At 43.4% G+C, this 15709-nt stretch overlaps 1 protein-coding gene across 3 annotated transcripts in view; it reads left to right on the plus strand.

Moving 5' to 3' along the window:
* Positions 1–15709, plus strand: part of plekhg5b (pleckstrin homology domain containing, family G (with RhoGef domain) member 5b) — a 110055-nt gene that overhangs the window by 9066 nt on the left and 85280 nt on the right. The window contains exon 1 of one of the 3 annotated variants that reach the window (XM_049581347.1): positions 6147–6366. The exons of 1 other annotated variant lie outside the window; for it this stretch is intronic. In XM_049581347.1, coding sequence (XP_049437304.1) covers positions 6243–6366 — 124 coding nt within the window. In that variant the 5' untranslated portion in view covers positions 6147–6242. Of the gene's footprint in view, positions 1–6146; positions 6367–15709 lie in introns of those variants that run through there. One more of the 3 variants, XM_049581346.1, reaches the window with a different exon arrangement.

Below are 15709 nucleotides of genomic sequence, written 5' to 3' on the forward strand. Positions count from 1 at the left end.
CACAGTTTATCATAGCTGTAAATGCACTGTGCTAACCAAGCTAGCAGCTAGCTGTAGTATTAGCCCCACCTTCTCGTCCAAATACGGTCAGTAATGGGTCTAAAAAACCAAGATGGTGATGGCCAAAATACCAAACACAAGGCTTCAAAACGGGAGTCAACAAACCAATGGGTGTCATCAATAGGGGCAGATCTACCGGGGTGAAAATGCCGAGCTACCCCAGCTACCTTCCCAAACACTAATGGCCCTGTCTAGAGGCAGTGTTTCGTTTGTCCATTCAGGGTTATTGTGAAACAACATGGCAGACTCTGTGGAAGAGGACTTGCTCCCTATGTAGATATAAACGGCTTATTCTCAGGTAACTAAAACCCAGCTTTAGGATTGGCTCCACCCTCTCATTCAAACATGGACACTTCTAGCTCTTAAAAAACAGAATGGCAAGGGGCAAATAAACAAACTTGAGGCTTCAGAATGGGAGTCAGCAAACCAATGGATGCTGTCAACAGGGGCGTATCTACCAGGGTGGTAGTCTCGCTCACCAGACCTTTCTCAAGAAAAGAAAGGTCTGGCTGGGCCGACTCTCACTTTAAGATTGGAGACAAAAACGCCCCAGCTGCTTGTATTTCTTTCAACCAATCACAGTCGTTCTGGGCGGTGCCACAGCAATAGTGCACTTGCAAAAATATTGCCGTGGGGAAACAGGTTTTGGTGTAACACGCCCACAAAAATATCACCTACAGGACGCGAACCATGGCAGAAAAATGGCTACATCCCCGCAAGATCAAACACCGCAAAAGTTAGTAAAGGACGTATTGAAAACTACAACTGGAGGTGGTAGGGCGGGACTTCAGCGGGTGGCTCGTTCTGCCCAATGAGAGGCTGATCTATGCAGCAAACTTCCGCCCACTCAGACTACCAGGGTGGCTGCTGCCACCCCTAAAAAATGCCATGCCACCCCAGCTGCCTCAAATAAATCAGGTCGGGCAATTAGTGACGTCAGAAGATCGTCTTTTGTTGTTTTTTAACCTTTAGATTTGGCATCACACTGTGTAACCTATAGGTTAGGCTGCAATAATACAGTGCATTTTGAGAACCCTCTTTTGAATTGAATTGTATGCCTTTTATTGTCATTGTGCTTTACAATACAGCAACGAACAAAATTAAGCACCAATTCGGAGAGCAAAGAGCCGCAGCACTCTTGCGTGCCACCATGTTAGCCTTTATTTCTACATATTTCTGTATCATGATGTTGCTGAATATTATTTCTGGCCTACGCAATTCAAGTATTGTTTAAAGTAACAGTTTTACATCCACATAAGTTTAATTTTTTTAGCCGGCTATTGAAAAAAAACTACAAGTCACTATTTACAGAATTTTGAGCTGTTGTACGTTATTTGAATGAAGAGAGAGATGAGCAAGACAGTCGACTTATTACTTTGTACACCGCTAAAGGCGCTGTGGTAACTGATGTCAGTCCTCTGTAGAGGCTTGTAAAGCTCTAAAGCTTGACATACAAACATCAGTTTGCTGCGGGTGTCCTTGTTTTTCCGAGCAGATGCACTGGGACGCATTGAGATCGGAAGTCGGGAATACCGACTCGGAATTATCAACTTCCGACTTGCAATGGTTTGCAGCATAAGTACAGCCTCACAGAGCTGCTAGCATAGCTGCAGACTCTTGTTAGCAGCAACATGGTAGTTATACAGATGACTAAATGAGCAGGCACACACAGGCTGTACTTATTACTCTGCATCTGAGATGCAGACAGTCAGACTGGAGGAGGTTTTGGAGTTGCTCTTTGATGAAACTAGATCCACATCTTTTGCATTTTTCCCTTTTAGATAACTCACACAGAGAATCTTAAACTTCTCCTAGTCTTCGTCTGCCGGCGAAGGGTTAACCTCGGCCCGTTTGATGGGCCACCTTGCTAAATATAACCCTAAACCTCCTCCACATGGGCACGCACAAGCCTTCAACTGCACTCCCTCTGTCAACACTCTGGCTCACACACTTTTTTTTACTCCACAGTGCACACACTCCAACAGGCTCATTTACAGTCTTGTCGTACTGCAGCCGCTCACACACTCATTTCTCAACACACCATTAATACTTTAGTGAGTGTGAGATCTGTTGAGAGGCCAGTTCATTCAGGCACGGCACACTATTGCATGCTATTTCTGTCTCACACTAAAACTAAAACAGAGGTGGATGAGTCAACTTGAGTTTTTGTTATGTTGATGCTCAGAGCGCAGCAAACGTGTAATATAGGACTTAAATGTCAAATATTTTAGGTGTGTTTACTGGCTACCTCTGCTTTATTAAAAGAGTGCATTGACATTTTGGGAAAAACCTCCTTGAGGTGATGTTTGCTCTGAACTGCTGGATGTCACATTTGGAAAAAGTTAACACTGTTATCTCTCCTAAATTATCTAAGCTAAAAGCAGCTGTGCATGATCTTAAATCTTTAGTCATCTTCAATTTCTTCTTTTAGGAGGACGAGAAAGTCTCATGCAGGTGTGATGACAAATTATCTCCTAACATCTGGTCATTTAAAGGCACACTCCGCCAAATTCACACATGAAGTCCAGTTAAGTCTTCAGGAGGTGTACTTTTGACTTTGAATAAATAACCCTGATGATGTCACGGTGATGTGATCTCAGGAAGCCTGCATTATAAACTGGCGGTGTTGGGTTTGGTAGTGAATCTGTGGTGTGTCTCACCCCTGGCTCACACAAAAGTGTAACACTGGTTGAAACTAATCGTTGAACAGAGCCTCAAAGATCAGTTTGTGCAGAAGTGGCAAAGTGAGCTCAAACGTATGACATCATGTGATATTTATAGAGTATAAACAAGAGCTTACTCTGGAAGAGTATCTGTTGTACGAAAACCAAAAGTACAGGCGGCGATTTGTAATTTTAGAGTAAACAACAATTCCTGGCCTGGATAGAACGTATACAGTGTGCAACCTGAATGTTAAGGTAGTGAATTCAGCACATTCTTCCTTTGTTAAAGTAACATTTGTTGTACTTAAGCTATGTCGTTTGCCATTGTTTGTTATTATTGTATGTTTGTGCTCCTTAACCTATAATGATAGTCTTGAATCACATAAAATTAATGAAATGAAATTATTTAAGGGAGGGAGAGACGCTGTGCTGCTGCCAGAGGAGCTGCTGAATGAGTTCCCTCTGAGCAGTGAAGGCCCTGACACACCAAGCCGACGGTTGGCCGTCGGTCAAAGTTGGGCTGTCGATGAGCGTCTGTTGCCCTAGTTTTTGTGGTGTGTCCCGCACCGTCGGCACTTCGGCGTCGGCGTCTTTTCGGCCAATTGAGCATGTTGAATCGGCGGCGGAGCTTGTCAGGGAGAGAGATCACTTCGACTGGCTGTTCAGGTTTTATTTCCTCGCCCCTGTAGCGAATGAATCTGCCTGTAGTGAAACCGGGGCTAACTGGTACTTCCTCCTCAGGCTTTACTTCACTCAGCTGCCCCACAGACGCTGCTTCTTCCCACTTTAAACTGAATATCCACAGCATCACGGAGGGACGCACATCCAGTTAGCCTCCGCTAGCTTCCCAGCTAGCCCCGGCTCTCCGTTTGGATCCAACTGGAGCACCGAGCCCTGGTTTGTTATTCAGGTTAAAGTGCGAAGAAGCAGCGGGTTCATCAGGCAGCTGAGTGAAGTGGAGCCTGTGGAGGAAACACCAGGACCGTCTGGATGCAATAGTCCGTGGAGGTGCTGCGGTGCTCGGCTGCACAGATAGGAAACCCCTCGGCTGACAGGATGTACCACTCTGTCACTTCGCTACTTTGTTTATCTCATGCATTCCTCAGACTTCCGGTTTCCCTTTTTGCATTATTTCCTCTCACGCAGGTGCAGAACGTACGTGCTACTTGGTCGTCGGATGTAGTCTGTGTAGTGTGTTCAAATGCAACTGACGCAGGGCAACACGAGGCGACGTAGACTACGCAACAGTTGGCTTCTGTCGCTGCTAGTTCTTTGATGTCGGTTTGATGTGTCCGCACCTTATGTCACTAAAAAAATCTGAGAAGTCCAGGGCTGTTCATAAAACATTCAGGACGCCACAGTTTATTCCACACTGCTGAAGCTGCGCCTCTTTTTGGAACCACTGTGGAGTCGGTAATAATTTTGCTTTTTGAGCCATGCTTGTTGTTGCCGTGGGTAACAGTATGACGGGATGATACGTCACACCCCTAGTGTTGGCTTCATGTTTCAGGCCTGGAGGTTGCCACTTGGTTTATACAGCTGTTAGCCTGTTACAGCAGTTGCAGTGACAATGGTGCACAAAAAAATGGCCGCTGCCCTGACCATCCTGCTTTGTTGATTTGGATGGGAATGTCTGTTCTACTCTGTTTCTATGTTATTGGACCTTTGCTCTCTAACAAAGACTGGACCTCATCCTCATCAGAAAACACACCCTGTGCCAGCACACAGCTGCCAGATATGAGTTTGTGTTTTCATTGTAAAGAGTCCACATCTATATTAATGTAATAAGATTTTTTTCATGAGCTAAATGTTTTTTGTTTGAGATCAGCTCAAACTGCATTTTAATGTCAGCTCCAGTGCCATGATGGAGGCCGGTACGTTCTGGCCTTCCCTTTTTATTAAAAGGTGATGTGATGGACGATGATGAAAGCGAAGGCGGTCCCGTACCTCCTCTGCTTCCCTCTTTGTTTCTGCAGTAGATGGAAATTGGCCCTTGTATTTGCAGCCCAGTTCTCATGCTGCACGGCTGCTCTCTTCATTAAAAGGGAAGCCGCGTGCTCAAAGCTGCTTCAGATTATTACCATATGTCTGCAAAGCCTAGAGCTGAACAGCAAACCGGCTCCCATCCTACCCTCTAATTTCTCATCCCAAAATTGGACATGTGGGTCGTTGTGTGTGACAACGTCCCTCCCTTCCCCCGGCCGGTGCAGCACATTCTCACAGTATTTCTTCTCCACTTTTAGATGCATAATAGCAGTGCATCAGCCTTCATGCAACACTGGGGAAAATATTATGCCTCAACTGGAGATATCTAACTGCATGTTGTTTTAACCCGTCTTCAAAGGTATTAGAGAAGTGGAAATTCATTGTCCCAGATAATCATCTCATAACGGGACTCCTTTTGGCTCAATTGGTATTTTTCATCTCCAAGAGGCCAATGTGTGCATTGTACCTCCACAGAAATAACTGAGCTCCGTCAGCACAGAGCTGGTGCATTCATAAAAAGGAATAAATCTTTCAGGAGACATAAAGGGCGCGGGCACTAATTAATGCAGAAAAATGTCAGCCTCTTACGGTTTGCGCACAACATAAAGAAAGTCCGCTCTGGATGTAGGAGGAGGTTTAAAAGAGATCTTTGTGTCACCCAGTCCAAAAGCCATTGGCCCAGATTGCCCGTCCCAGCATGCAACTCACCTCTGCATGAATACAACACTTGTCTGATGGAGTGGGCAGAAAGCCCCCCCATCGGCAGGAGATCCTACACAGGGCTTTAACATGAGCAGCTCGCCTCACACTCAGGTTTTGTACAGTTTGAGAAACTTTGCCACAGATGGAGGCGAGGCTCAGGGAAGGAGACAGCAGAGGACACTTAACTTGCTGCTGGAGATAAGTTTGCGACACCTTTAGCAGTGGGGCGTCTGTAATTTAGTCAGGAACAGATCTCCTTAATGGATTAGAAGAGGGCAGCATTTGGTGCTTGGCAGGGCTCAGTGGGTGGCTTTCAGTGGATGAACTTAAAAATCTGGAGCCAACAGGAAGAGGCATTTGACGCTAATGTGGGGAGGAACGGTTTAGAAAGAAACGTGGTCAGTTGTGTCACCTGTTGAAGCCTGGATGGCAGTGGTAAAGCTTAATCCAGGTTTAGAATTGATAATATGGTCCCCTGGAGATGTGATAGATTGTACTTGAGAGGCGTCTGTTTGCTCACTTGGACTTGCCTCGCAGCAGAGTCAGACTTGGACAGAAGGTTCAAAGCAAAGTGTTCTGTGGCTTATAGCCGGATGAGGTAATTGTGCAGGTGGGGTTGAACATGAACATATTGGCAGTTGGCATAGTTTAAAGTTGAGCTGGTCGGGTAAGTTTTATATTACAAAGATGGTTGATGAGGAGGGCGGTTTGATTGTCTGCAGGTTATTATGTTTTCAGAGGGGGGTCTGAGTCAGGTTAGACACTGAGATGAGTTCAGTTTCAGGGCAATGATTTAAACAGTGAGAGTATATATTGGTTGAAGAACTCACAATGTTCCTGTACTGGAAAAAGCGTGGAGCGTATGAGCTGGAGACACTGCCACCCTCTCTCACCCAAGTGGGAATAGAGCGCTACTCCTGGTCGTCATCCCTGGACGTCATCCATGATCTGTGTGGTAAGCTGGGGAGCGGGGAGGATCACCTGACTGGATTTGTGTTTGTGTGACAGTGACAGTGACACTGAGGCTGGGCAGTGGACTGGTTTACATTTGTCTGTGCTTTTTATGTTTGATTATTGGCCATGACAGTTTTATTAATGTAGAATTTGGTTCGCATAACCACTAACCTTACTTTTTAGATGACCCTTCAGACCATCAATGTTCAGTATGTTTTGCTGGAATCTACCTTTTATGAGTTTGCCTCCAGAGATGACAACCGTGGCCTGAGGTGTTACGTTCTGGGTTGTCCATCCCATTCTGGTGAATGAGATATCTCAGAAACGCCATCAGGAAATTTCCTTAAATTTGGCACAAACGTCCACATGGACTCAAGACTGAACTGATTCGAATTTGGTGGTCGAGGTCACTGTGATTTTGCGCCCGTGCCATTTTCATGAATGCAGTATCTCAGGAACGCCTTGAGAGAATTAATTCAAATTTGGCACAAACATCCACTTGATTAGAATTTGGGGGTTAAAGGTCACTGTGACCTCACAAAACAGTTTTTGGCCATAACTCAAGAATTCCTGTGTTAATTATGACAAAATTTCACATAAATGTCTGATAGGATAAAATGATGACATGATGACAATATCCATAAGGTCAAAGGTTAGTTTCACTGTGACATTATAATATTATGCAAAAACACTTTTCGGTCCATTACTCGGCACCATCCTCCATCTTGAAACTGTGCTAATTGTACAGATCTTCTGTGCTGCCAGATTGACAATGTGTGTGAAGTATATTTTAGAATTTGAAGCTTCTTTGCAGCAACATCTGTATTTGAAGCTTGTCATGGCTTCATGAGTCTGGACAGACATGCTTGTAAACAGCAACTTGCCTTGTTAGCAGAGGCATACAACCGCAAAGCGATAATTGTAGTTTTGTTCTGTAATTAAAAATAGTTGTTCCCTTCACAGCAGAACAGACTGTCCATTTAAAGTACTCATGATGTGCAGGTATTTCTTCTTGTTTGTAAACAACACTGATTGTTGATTGGGTAAAGCATTGCATGAGACCGGACATTAAGATAAAGTTGATGAATACTTTTTTGACTCAACTGCCACTTTGGTCCAGACTGAAATATCTCAACAAGTATCAGGTGGATTGCCATGAAAGTTTTGTACAAACTTTCACAGTCCTGAGAGCATGTAGCCTACCAACTGTGGTAATCACCAGACTTCATTTACCACCACCATGTGGTTGACATTTTTTGCTTTTAGTGAAATGTCTTGACTTTGAGTTTGGATGGATTGGCATGAAATTCATGTTTCAGTCAGGATGAAATGTAATAACTTTAGTGATCCTCTGATTTTTCATCTGCGACATCATCAGGTCAAATGTTCAGTTTTTCCCATATTTATGCCTCTGTGTTGAGTTTGCATGTTCGCCCCGTGTCAGCGTGGGTTTCCTCCAGGTACTCCGGCTTCCTCCCACAGTCCAAAGACATGCAGGTTAATTGGTGACTTTAAATTGTCCGTAGGCCATAGGTCTCTATGTGTCAGCCCTGTGATAGTCTGTGACCTGTCCAGGGTGTACCGTGCCTTTCACCCAATGTCAGCTGGGATGGGTTCTAGCCGCCCCGCGACCCGCAAGAGGATAGGCACTTAACGGAAAATGAAAAATGAAAGGATGTGTTATTAGATCTGGATACCTGACCCCAAGATGGCACCTTTTCAGTCCAGTGGAATTTCTCCTCTGGTGTATATGCCAAGAAAGTTTTTATCTTCCGGGTTAATACCATGGTTTGCGGCCCACTGAATATGTGCAATAGCATTTCGCTCCACCTGCAAGTTCCTGTTTGGCTCATAGACTTTACATTGTGATGACATCACAGATGTGTAAATAACTTTTCTCAGTTTCAAGCAAGTTTTAAAAAGATAAAACCTCCACAGATGAAAAATTCGTTGCAGAAAAAGTCATAATTGACCTTGTTTACAGTTCAAGGTCATGTCAACAGTTTTACAGATGTCTCTGTTACAACAGTGCTCTTTTAGGAACAGGCTGTTTGTGCCACACTGGGAAAAATCGGAAGCAAAGCTGAGTGGTGTTCCTGGCAAATGTTAGCATGGTAACGTGTTAAACTAACCGCTAAACATCAGAATGTTGGCACTGTCACAAGGTTTCCGCAGATCTTTGAAATTCATGGAAGTTTGTAAATGTGAATGCAAAAGTCTCTGCCTTGAAAGTTTCTGAAAATAGACAGACATGGGTCACTGAAAATGCTTGAATTTATATTTTCTGTGCAACAATAGAAATTAATGTTCTTTTGATTTGTTTTTACTTAACATTGGTAAATAGGCTACATTCTCCTGTCTGGCCTGGAAAGTCCTTGAAAAATCCTTGAATTTGATGTTAAGGAAGTTGTGGGAATCTTGATGTTAGCATTGCTATACCTAAATGCAGTCACACAGAGCCACTGGCTTTAGACTTTTGTCTTGATGATTTGGAGTGAGCTACAAGTTTTAAACATGGCTCAGTTTTACCTCTGATATCATGGTGAGAATCGGTGTATTTCTAACATTATTATTCCATTATTCAGCACAATGGAAAACGAAATGGAAACCTTGTGTGTAGCTGAGTCCTGCTCCACTAAGTCTCATCCTTAATCATCTAACATGACGTTCAACATGGATCAGACATTACTTCACAGTGTTGTATGTAACTTTCCTGCGAGCACATGATCTGGTTCACTTGCACTTTTCAGCTCAGGATTTAAGCACCATCATGGAAAGGTTTTTTTTTCCATTGCTCTGTTCTTCCGTGGAAAGCACTCAGTGACCTGGCATGAAGACAACCTCACATGAGCGAGTAGAGAGGGAAAGAACGGATGAGACCGGCTCCACAGATGAAATATTTACCACAGAAGAAGTGCATAGCTGAACTGAAATGCTTCCCTGTCTCTTCTCAGTGCTTTTTTTGATGTGGCACAGGGGCACTTGCTTTCCGCTGTGCCGCCCGATTTATGCCATTAGTGAAAGGGAAGTGATAACACAGGGCTGGGGAGGAATGTTCTTCATCCTCTCCTCTCTGCCAGCCAGCCTCTTGGAAATCCGGCTACTTTCTGGTCAGCTTAAGGACGGTGCCTGCTGAGGCAGACCTGTTTGGCAGAGATGGAAAAGAGGAATGCCACAGAGGGAACAGTGAGGCTTTGATCCTTACCTTTTCACCATCTCTGTAATTAAGCCCTGAGCTTCTACTGAAAACATTTACCAACTCTGTTGGAGCACTCAGATGAAAGATACTTTTCCTTTCCCTAACACAACAGAACCTAACTCAGAGCTCACTTTTCTTGTCACAGCTGTTTTGTAACACCGTGAAACTTTAGTGCTGTGCTTTAGTGCTGCAGGTAAATGTTACAGATTTACAGTTGTTGCCTTGTGAAGCATGAACAACAAGGTTAGATGCTTACACACTTAGTGGTCCTCTCTGTCGTCTCACTGTGCAGCAACTGATCTGTTTTCATGCCTTTTTGAAACCTGCTTTCTTCCTTTTGCAGCAAGTCATCATCAGCTTTGACTTTGTGTGTTGAACACACCTGAAACCATGCCATGTAAACCAATAATAATAAAAAAAAAAACAATGTATGGATAATGTTCAATACATAGTCATTTTTCAAGAAAAAAATATGAAACATTTTCTGGTTCCAGGATCTCAAATTAAAGGTTTTGCTGGTGGTCTCTGTCATGTATGATAGTTTAGTGAGTATTTTGCAGTTTTGGACTGTTGATGTGACAAAACACTGATACCTTGTGTGAATTTTGGGTGAACCAGCATCTTCAAGAGTTAGTGCACCAGTGCTTGTGAGAACTTGTGATTGCTGTAGGGGCCAGATGCATAAAACTGTGTTGAATCACGGCTAAAACTATGTTTCAAAGACAGAAATGTGCATGTGGATTCTTTTCATCAGACTTATAAAGTCGCATGTTCACCAGATGCTTTTTTATAAATCTAGATCATTGTGGAGCTGGGCAAACATGCATGAACCTCATTTCCATATGCACAGTTCGCCATAGATAGACGTAGAAACTAGGGGTCGATACAGTTAAGTATTGCAATATTTTTGTGTGACAATATCGTATCGATACACCAAGTATCCTTTTTTAAAATTATTTAAATTGTTAATATGACAAATACAAATTAAACTTTAGGTAGCCTACTAGAATAATGTAATCAATTGCTTTTTCAGTCCGCTCAATACAGTTTGCTGCTGCGAAAAAATGGCTGACAGATGTTGACAAAGTTTTTGCTTTGGAGACATAATTTACAGTAGAATAAAGGTAATGAATTGCAATATATGCGTCAAAATTCAGCATCAAAGCAAACAGTCATTAACGGGGAGATTGCAGCTCAAGTATAAAGAATGATGAAATCCATCACTTATCAATAATTTTAAGTTTATAAATGCGCCTTTGTGCACGCTGTGAAACTGGCAAACAACGTGGCAACAATGTTTTATTGTAAAGTTTACATCTTTTACCTTAATATTTACCTTCATATTACTTGCAGCAATCACAGCTAAAACCTTGTGTACATGCATGAGATTCACACATTCACACCGCGCATTATTCCTTTAAGCATACTAGTTAATGTGTGGAAAAAGGCATCCGTATTGTTTTTGTGTGTATACATTGTTTATGCCTCAGGTGTCTTCCATTTTCACCAACAGCTACAAATCTCTATATCGCGTGTTGTTTTGTTCTTAATAAGGACATAAAATCATAGCAGGAGACTGGATGTCGACTGGCATTTTTTTGACCACTTTTAAAAACACACGAGTAAAGCATTCGTTGAAGTGTCCAACATGAACAAAATAAGGTTGTTGGGCGAGTCCTAATTTGGCCAGTCCAAATTATCCTCAGTGTACAAGCACACAGTGAAATTCCTCAGGTCATACTTAACCACGAGTTCCAGTAACAGCAAAACATGGCTCTATTTTTCTTGGAATTTAGCACCAATAAAGCCCATAAAAAGAAGAGAGTGACACAAAAGGCCACGGTGTTATATAATAATCAGCTTGACCAGTTACTGTATCTTGTGGCATTATAATGCCCTTAAAAATTCAAGATATGCAGTAATCCCCTCATGACCCCTCTTATAAATACGGTGACAGTGTGTTGGGTTTACCGTCATGTAGACTGCAGATACTCATGGAGAGGCTTGAGAGAGCTGTATCTTCTCTTTGACACTAAATAACTCCAAAGTGAGTCAGCAGAATAAATTAGATATTATTTGTTTTCTTCCATCTTGTAAATTGAAACTTGTTGACTGCTCCTCCACGCCTCTCTGGAACAGTTTACACTTGTTGTTCTGTGGTTTTCAGTTTTATACGTGGGGACCTCGGGTTCGCTCAGATGTGGTGGAGGAGGGAGAAGGATGCAGGGAGGGGGCAGGAGAGTGTGTGATGCACATGTGTGTGTGATTTAACCACTATGGGGGTAAAACAACATTAAGCAGGAGGGCTGTGTCCTGCCCCCGCTGCCACCGAACCCTCAGCATTAGAAACAGCTGCAACCTGCTTGTGTTGTAACGTCTGCTCGCTGGGACCGGACTCATTCACCTGTAGAGGAACACTGTGGGGCTTCAGAAGCAGCGTATCTCCTAAATGATTAGCACTGCTGCTGTATAAAGCTCCCCAAGCAGCCAGAGCTCAGGATGAGCAAAGATTATAAACTGAACACCCCCCAATCAGAGTGCTTGATTTTCAGCCACTGATCGTTGTTGGCCGATATGCGTTCTCAGTAGTTCAGACGAGCCGATCAGACGAGGCAAAACACAGGAAAGGATTTCTTACTTCACTGGTCTGATGATTCTGACAAACTGTATTGTCATACCGAACATTCACTGTTGCATTCATGCTTACCACTAACCTGATGTCCAGCTCACCTGCCTGTCCGGAGTGCAGTAATGCCGTCTCCGTCGCCGTCTAAATGCTGCAGTATACGCCACTGTTTTCTGACAGTGTTTACATTTACCTTGTGCCTCACATGACCAACGTGGCATCTTCATGTATACCAGCTCTGTCTTGTCTTTATTTCTACAGGATTTGAGTCGTTTTGTCTCTGAGACTGGAAACGCATGGTTGATTAGGGGAGACTGGGGGCAGTTGTAACCTTGTTTGGTTTTGATGTCGTTACCCAAAAACTCCTTGAACTATTTGGACACAATGTCGATAGGGATGCACCGATTTCATTTCTGCTTAGCGTTAGATATGGAGACGGATGGAGCTTTCTGTCCGTACTCTGCGTTCATGTCATCCGTACTTGTGCACGTTTCTTGAAAGCTTACGAATATGGTTGAAACAAAGCGATGCCACTGGAGATCTTGGAGGCAGTGTAGCGCAGTTCAAGCGAAATACGACCGTAGAAGATGAAGAAATTTAAATAATAACAGAACAGAACAAATCAGTAATATAGTAAAAATAATTCTCCGTCCACATGTCAGGATGTACAAGCACTTGCTGCATTTATAGGTACAATATGACGACCTCCTTCACACAATCTATTTGCTGGTTCTATGCCAACATAAAGGACACATGGAAGTATGAGGACAATGACATTTACGTTTGAAATAGATGTATGTATTTTTGTACGTAAAGGGGGTATTAGGGAGCCTTTATGTCTCGTTTCCACTTACATATGTGACCGGTGTCCATAGATCTATAAATATACAGATTATGCCTCCAGTGTCCAATGCAAGGAAGTGCATTTGTTTATGAATGAATAGAAAATTGGTAAAAACTTCCTGTAGCCATGGGGAAGGGGCTAATTTTGACAGTCTTTCGCCATCCAGTATTTTGGAATATGTGCTTTGAACATTATCAGGACAAAAACAGGACCCATCAGGTACATGGCATGTTTTGCGAGATATTTCGTTAATACATATGAACAGCAGAACGAGTCATAATGACAATCTGACTGTATATAACTAATATCAGGTAAGATATAATTTATTGATCCCCTAGAGGGGAAATTCAAATGTCACAGCAGCACAACACAAAAAGAAAGACATTAAATAGAATAAAAATGAATAAAAAGATAAAATAGAATAAAACTGCTACATAAAGATGAATAAAGTGACTAAAAATGGCAGACAAAGTGTTGAATAAAACTATATTTTATAGTTCTATTTTATAACTATATAACCATATTTCAGCAGCCCACCCATTAACCAGAGTCTTCATCCTCACCCGCCTTTCTTCCCCTCAGAGCATCCTCACCTTCTTGTCTACTCAGTCCACGTTTATGTAGTCTATGGTCTAACTGTCTGTCTGTCTGCTACCCCGGCATGTGCTGATACGGCTATCTCTTTGCCAAGTTTCCCAGTCCGTATGCCATCCCGCCTGCCTGCCATCTGTGCTTGTCTCCCGGGAGTCTTTTCATAACTATCTCCTGGCATGGAGATGTGCATGGTGCGTTGCGTACAGGGTGGAGAGGAGAGGGGCGGAGGGGCTCTCAAGAACATCATGTGAAAATGAGAAGCGGAGTTGAAGCCTGCGCAAACAAAAGAATAAGCTCCCCAAACACACACACACACACACACACACACACACACACTTCATGTTCCATGATGAGATCTCATCAAATAGAAGGCAGAGTGAAGCATACTTATCATTCCTCATAAAAATGTGTGCTCGACTCGGCCTCTCCCCACCTAAATATGGATGTCTGGTGAGGCTCTGAGGGAGGTGGAGGTGTGAGAGGAGATGAATAGTGTAACAGGGATGATGAGGTGATCGAAGACCTGGTGAACATTTTTGGGGAGTTTGATATTGGATTGCATCTCAGACCAAAGGCCCTACCTTACGAAGTGTAGCCAATGTCAACGTTAGTTACAGACCGATGCAGTTGTCCTTTTCATAGCCAGTGCCCATGTTGTCTAAGTACTTGTGCCCATCTGTGCACCCATGGGCATGAAGGCCTCAGGGGCTGAAAATGAAGCCAACATGGAAGTGCCAAAAACTGAAGTTCTTGAACCAGTGATCATAGTCTAATGTATTCCTGGAGCCAGAGCGGGTGACACTGAATCAAACTTAAAACTGCTGGATGAAAGATGGATTCAGTAAGATTGTTATTCACGTCGGCGGTAATGTCACCCGGTTGCAATTGGAGGTCACAAAAATTAATGTTGAGTCGGTGTGTGCATATGTAAAAACAATGTCAGACTCCGTAGTTTTCTCTGGACCCCTCCCAAATCTGACCAGTGATGAGATGTTAAGCCACATGTCATCATTCAATCGCTGGCTGTCAAGGTGGCGTCCAGCAAACAACGTGGGCTTCGTATATACAGTAAGTGGCGAACTTTCTGGGGAAAACCTGGTCTGATTAGGAGAGACGGCATTCATCCCACTTTGGATGGAGCTGCTCTCATCTCTAGAAGCCTGTCCAAGTTCATTAGAGAGTCCAAACCCTGACAACCCAGAGTTGAGACCAGGAAACAGAGTCACAGTCTTACACGCTTCTCTGAGCTTCTTGTGCACTTACCAAGCCATAACCTTGGTTTTTTGTTTAATAAATTACTTAAAATTGTTGTTTAATTCTCTCATTTGCTACGTGGCAGCACAGTGGTGCACTGGTTAGCATTGTGATTAGCATTGTCACCTCATAGCAAGAGCCTTTCTGTGCAGAGTTTGCATGTTTGCCCTGTGTCAGAGTGGGTTTACTCCAGGTGCTCCAGCTTCCTACCACAGTCCAAAGACATGCAGGTTAACTGGTGACTCTAAATTGTCCGTAGGTGTGAATGTGAGTGTGAATGGTTGTCTGTCTCTATGTGTCAGCCCTGTGATAGTCTGGTGACCTGTCCAGGGTGTACCCCGCCTCTCGCCCAGTGTCAGCTGGGATAGGCTCCAGCCCCCCTGCAACCCTCAAAAGGATAAGCAGTGACGGAAATAAATGAATTTACTATGTGATCAAAAGGCACTAGAATGCTTTTACATTTCTGTTATAGCGAGCACACAAAGATTTGACAGTAAGGAAAAAGTAATGCAAGAACCCTGAGTCATTTCCACATTTAAACCATGTTCATAGTTGCATGATAGTTATGAATTGTGGAACTTGAGATTGACAAGAAGTACATCTTGCGTGTTCAAGTGAGCATCATTTCAAACTCGCCTGCGCTGCTCTGGCTTATTTATGGGTGCCTAATGGGTCTTTGCCCCCAGGCGGTGTCTCTCTGTGGCGAGCAGGCCAGCAGAGAGCTGCGTAGATGGGATGCTCCACTGTCTCTTTAGTGTGCAAGCTCATTGTCTGCTGTCACGTGTGTTTGTGTATAGTGTGTGTGTGTGTGTGTGTGTGTGTGTGTG

This window comes from Epinephelus fuscoguttatus, linkage group LG7 (assembly GCF_011397635.1).
Source record: "Epinephelus fuscoguttatus linkage group LG7, E.fuscoguttatus.final_Chr_v1".
Taxonomy (NCBI): Eukaryota; Metazoa; Chordata; class Actinopteri; order Perciformes; family Serranidae; genus Epinephelus; species Epinephelus fuscoguttatus.